Source organism: Saccostrea echinata, unplaced genomic scaffold (assembly GCF_033153115.1).
Source record: "Saccostrea echinata isolate AGI-Se365-2 ecotype Australia unplaced genomic scaffold, CSIRO_AGI_Sech_v1 ptg000024l, whole genome shotgun sequence".
NCBI lineage: Eukaryota > Metazoa > Mollusca > Bivalvia > Ostreida > Ostreidae > Saccostrea > Saccostrea echinata.
Genome location: NW_026889773.1, coordinates 4,348,689 through 4,354,236, shown reverse-complemented (window position 1 = coordinate 4,354,236; position 5,548 = coordinate 4,348,689). Strand labels below are relative to the sequence as shown.

General features: G+C 36.2%; 1 protein-coding gene across 1 annotated transcript; it reads right to left on the bottom strand.

The window, feature by feature from the left end:
- Nucleotides 1-3,474: 3,474 nt before the first annotated feature.
- Nucleotides 3,475-4,203, bottom strand: LOC133191762 (myosin light chain kinase 3-like; the record flags this gene model as incomplete). Its single annotated transcript, XM_061327498.1, has 3 exons — nucleotides 4,131-4,203; nucleotides 3,897-3,990; nucleotides 3,475-3,678 (listed from the first exon to the last, which is right to left on the bottom strand). Coding segments are annotated over exons 1-3 (371 nt in total), but the record flags the coding sequence as incomplete, so codon positions are not given.
- Between the last annotated feature and the right edge of the window lie 1,345 nt (nucleotides 4,204-5,548).

Here is a 5,548-nt window from a genome sequence, read left to right as displayed (position 1 = left end):
TTGCGAACAGTTAGAAACATGTTACATTTTGTAAATTCAAGACATATTCTACTTTGTTTCAGTTCAATCAGTACTTAAAGTTACTAAAATGATTATGTTACATTTTACACTTTCTAACCCCAGATTTAAGAAAATACATTTCTATAGTATTATTTGGACAAATACAGGAAAATGAAGTAAAATTAAGTTTGTTTCTTCTTTGTCTAAGTTAACCGTACAAGTATGAATAAAAAAAATTAAAGTTCTGTACGTAATCAACAAAAATAACTACAAATCAGGAGTCGCGACATGTCGATATCACTTAAGTCAATCTTTTTTAGCCCCGACATGATTTTTCCACTAACAGAGTATTGTGAACAATAGATGCATGTTATATTTTGTAAAATCGTCACATACTATACTTTGGTGCCATTTAAACATTTCAAAAACTTCACAAAATGATTAAGTTACATTTTACACTTTCGAACCCCAGGGTTAGATATTTATTTCCCTTTTTAGCTGATTTTGGCTTTTTAATCTTTCCATACTTCATATTAGAGAAAATTCAACCTTTATTAGATTTATTGAATAACTTGAAATTAAAAGAAATATTTGATAGCTTCCCTCCATATGATCTCTGCTCATAGGTAAGTTGCATTTTAAGTCACAACAAATATACATTTTTCTTGTAATTCTTGTAAATACAGGGAATTAAAGTAATATTAGGCTTCATTTTCCTTCGTCTTAGTTAACCATACAAATATAAAGTCAAAAAATTTCATTCGATAAGTAATCAACAAAAATAAGGACATATCTGGTGTCGCGACATGTCAAAATCACTTAAGGCACTGATGTTTAATAGCGACTTGCTTTATTGACAAACCAAGTATTGTGAACAATTAGAAACATTTCTTACCTTTCCAACGACACCAAACTCGTCTAAATCCGATAATAAATAAGAGAGTTATGAGCTTCGGAAAATTCCACTATTTCCTTTACTATGACTTCTATCCATGACTTTCACTTTCACTTTCATTTGGTTTGACCTAACCTTCCGTCATGACCTCATTCCGTCATCTTCGCTTTTTGCCTATACCCTAACCCTAACCCTCCTCAGCAACGTCCAGGTTGTCTGGAGCTGACCACAAAAAACCGTCCAACCCCTGTCTCAGATTTTCTAAGACTTTTGTACATTTTCTGCATGTTCAGTCATTAATATCTTTTGAGGGAGAAAGTATTTCTACTAACTCTTTGCAGCTTCTAGGAGTCCCGATCGGGGTGTATCACTGACACAAGTGCGGTGTGTCGATTGCATACCATTCTCCAGATATGGGAGGTTGAAAATGGTCAAAAATTCTCAATTTCTCAATTTCTAAGCTCAATCCTTGGTGTAAATTAAAAGCCAACTTTTCTCTCTTTTCCTGATACCTGGGTTTTATGCCTCTGACTTAGTTATGTTGTCCGTCTTCTTAGCTTTCCAACGACACCAATATCGCCTTAATCGGATGATAAATAAGAAAGTTATGAGCTTCGGAAAATTCCACTATTTCCTATCCTATTACTTCTATCCATGACTTTCACTTTCACTTTAATTTGACCTTGATAGTTCATGACCTAGATAGTTCATCTTCGTTTTGTGCCTATACCCTTATCCTAACCCTAACCCTTACTCAGAATGGTCAAAAATTCTCAATTTCTCAATTTCTAAGCACAATCTTTGGTGTAAATAAGAAGCCACCTTTTCTCCCTTTTCCTGGCATCTGGGTTTTATGCCTCTGACTTAGTCATGTTGTCCGTCTTCTTAGTTTTCCAACGACACCAAACTCGTCTTAATCCGACGATAAATAAGAAAGTTATGAGCTTCGGAAAATTCCACTATTTCCTTTACTATTACTTCTATCCCTGACTTTCACTTTCACTTTTACTTTATCCTTTAATCCCCATTGACCTACTTGATCACTTAAATCCGTGATCATTTTCGTTTTTATCCTGTACCCTAACCCTAACCCTAACCCTACCCTAACCCTAACCTAACCCTAACCCTAACCCTGAAGTGAAAGGAGGCTCTTTTTTGCAATCGCGAGGGCTATGTCTCTTTTCAAAACAATCGTTTAGGCCCGATCACAATTTCTTTAGGTACTATAAAGGATTTCAAGGACATAGCACCTTTTTACATTGGAAGACATTACCCAAAACAAGCATTCCTTAAGACGCACAGAATCTAGTACATCCTAATAGACATGTTGTGAACTTCGTAATGGCATACCGGGCCATCAAACAGTGTTGAAGAAATGTCAGTTCTAGCACATGATATTGACTGGAACAGATAAATTATTTATATAAAATTGAATGAAATAATGAAGTTCAATAAAACATGCTCTAATTTATAAATATTTACACATAGTCCACCTTTAGTTATTCATTCTATTTACTTGGAAGTCCTGAATTGTCAACACTTTAACAGCTCTCCTTATTTACCTGCAAAACCCAGACTTATGCAAACTGTGACTATTACAATTGAAAAAGTGGATTATTTCCCCTCCCCCTTGCTGGTTCACAGGTACAAAGTCTGTAAAGGTCATTGAATGATCTTGAGGTGTTTCCCTTACATTTTCTTTATGATGTAATCAAATTAGCAAAAAGCTGGGTTTTAAAGTAATTTTAAATTTTAAATTAATTATCATTGGTGACAATATATATCTATGCAAGTGCATTGGGACTCCAAAGTTTGAAAGTCTGGCCGAACTCACAAGTTATGCGCCATACCCCCCTGGTTTAACACGCTAGGGTCCGATAGTGCGGAAAATCTTAACGTTTATGACGCCAGAGTACAACTGCAAAAATGCAAGGCATTCATGCAAAGGTCCGAATGTTTTAATTAAATACAAATGAATAGCAAATGATCGTCCTAACCCTTCTCTTCTCCAAATACTAACCCTAATCAGTCGAAAAGTGCTTAACAACTATAACTTGATAGCTTGGGTGGGGTTCAAGACTAACCCAAATCAGTAGAAAAGTGTGCGAGGACTAACCCTAATCTCTCAGGTGGGTTTGAATAAACACATTATTATTCCAATAGCATTCAAAGACTAACCCAAATCAGACGAGCAATGTGCGAGGACTAACTCTAATATCTCTGGTGGGTACAAGACATAAGTAAAATCGGTAAACTTGTATTGGAGGACAAACACTGAGTTAATGGCTTTTGAAGGCAGGACAACAGCATCAGTGATTGGCGAGTTGGACTAGTGGGGCTAACTCTGCACAGTCACACTTTGCCGTATCATAACCATCGCACTTTCACGCAGCCCGTCTCAATGGAAACGAACCATCGGACTATGGCCTCCGTAAACACAGTGAGCCATCGTTGTTTGCTGAAGACCATTTCACTTTGGCCTGACCTTCACACTTTGGAGTCTTACATACATGGGTATATACCAAGGTATCAACGATGTGGTATTGTAATCATTTCATGAATATCTCTGTTTTACTTACAATTCCAGAATTAAAATCATTTCCTTATGATCCTCAAATGCCTCCTTGATCTGAAGAATTTTTGGATGATGGAGTTGGCTCATTATCCTAATTTCATTCTTCACAGTGGCCTTAGCCACTGGGTAAGGAGTATTGATAAACTTTGCAAGATACTTTCTGCCACTGTCCTTCTCTACACATTGATGCACAACTCCAAAAGCACCACTATAATACAACAAAAGATATTAAAATATCCATTCCATATGTTTGAAACTTGGTCTTAAAGGTTGTCCACACCAGACATAATGGTTCATCAATAACATTTGTTGACAATTGCAAGATACATTTTTTCTGTAAATAATTCTTTTCCCTTATCTAAGGAAATGAACAGTCATTAAGTTTTATTTCTTCAACACAACAACCTTCTTCAGTGCTTCACTTACCGGCCAAGTTCCTCGAGAATGTCGTAAAAGCCATAGACACTGACTGATCTGATCTGGACAAGCGGTGGCTTGTAACTTTTCGATAATTCATCAGCTGTTAGCCAAACATGGAAAATGCACATCATGCATTTTTTCTTTCAACTACATAGTTCTTTCCATCTATACTTATTCTTTGTTTACATTACTCAAAATTAAATTAAAGTTCTTGTACATATTGGTATCATTCATGCACACCTGAACAATTGATTTCTTCCTCGATTCTAAGTTTGTGCTTTGAGGATACATGACTGGTTTGAGGGGATATCATTTTGTGGTTAGAGTAAAAAAAATATAATGCAAAGTCCAGTTCTAACATTTCAAGGGGGATATACATGTAAATTTGTGCATCTCTTTATACCATTAAAACAACAAGATTGAAACTCCAACCCCTGGCCAGCACACCCATAAAATTTGTTATTTCAAAGTAATAGTAAAAAAGGTTTTGATCGTTCATGATCTAAGCCATAAAACATTTTTCAGAACATAGAAAAAATAATTGATTACCGTGTTTTATGTCTCCTGAACATCTGAGGAAGTTCTTCAGCTCTGCAATATTATTCTGCATATGATTACTACAGTAAAGAATAACATTCTAGGTCTAGGTCTCACCTCAACGAATGTTGTCTTTAAAGTAAAGCAGTCCCACAATAAACTAATAATCTAGGAGTGTGCATCCCAAGATGCAACATTTATGCAATTTTGGTCTCATGGGGATTGCAGTTACTCGGGAATATACTTATCTGAAAACTTTAAACTACTCACTCGTCCAGAAAATGACAGTCAATTCCGATATCCAAAGCAAGTTTGAGAGTGCTTGTCCCTTGATGCATCACCCATGCTAGTTTGTTTCAGATAGGCATTATAGTTACTCGGAAATGAGATCTGCTCCAAAAACTTTAACCTGCTTCATCGTCCTGAAAATGTACGTCAAATACAGCATCCAAAACAAATCCAGTTGTGCATCCTTAGACGCATCATCCATGCAAGTTTAGTCTACATAGGGCTTATAGTTAATTCGAAATGAAATCTACTCAAAAAACTTTCAAATGGTTACTCATCTGCAAAATATAGCTCAAATCCAGCATCCGAAGCAAGTCCAGTAGTGTGCATCCTTAGAATGCATCATCAACACAAGTTTGGTCAATATAGGGCTTACAGTTACATGAAAAGGAGTTCTACTCCAAAAAATTACACCTAGTCACTCATCCGGAAAATGTAGGTCAGATCCAGCATATGAAGCCAGTTCAGTAGTGTGCATCCTTACAGGTATCATCCATGCAAGTTTGGTCAAGATAGGGCTTAAAATACTTAGAAATGAGACCTGAACCAAAAACTTTAACCTGTTCCAAAAACATTAATCTGGTCATTCTTTAGCTGAAATTGCAGCATCTAAAACCTTGACTGGTACAATGAAACACACTAGAAGCATCTAACATTGCTTGTCTGACTAATATAGGCCATAAAAGTACTTGAAAAGAAAAGTGCTCCAATAACCTTCACCTGGGACACCGTCGCCCAGGGTATTACATCAGCTCCCCCGACTTTGTTGAATTGAACTAAACATTAGTACATAAAGATCCAAGGATGTGAAAAAAATAGCGATGACATATAGT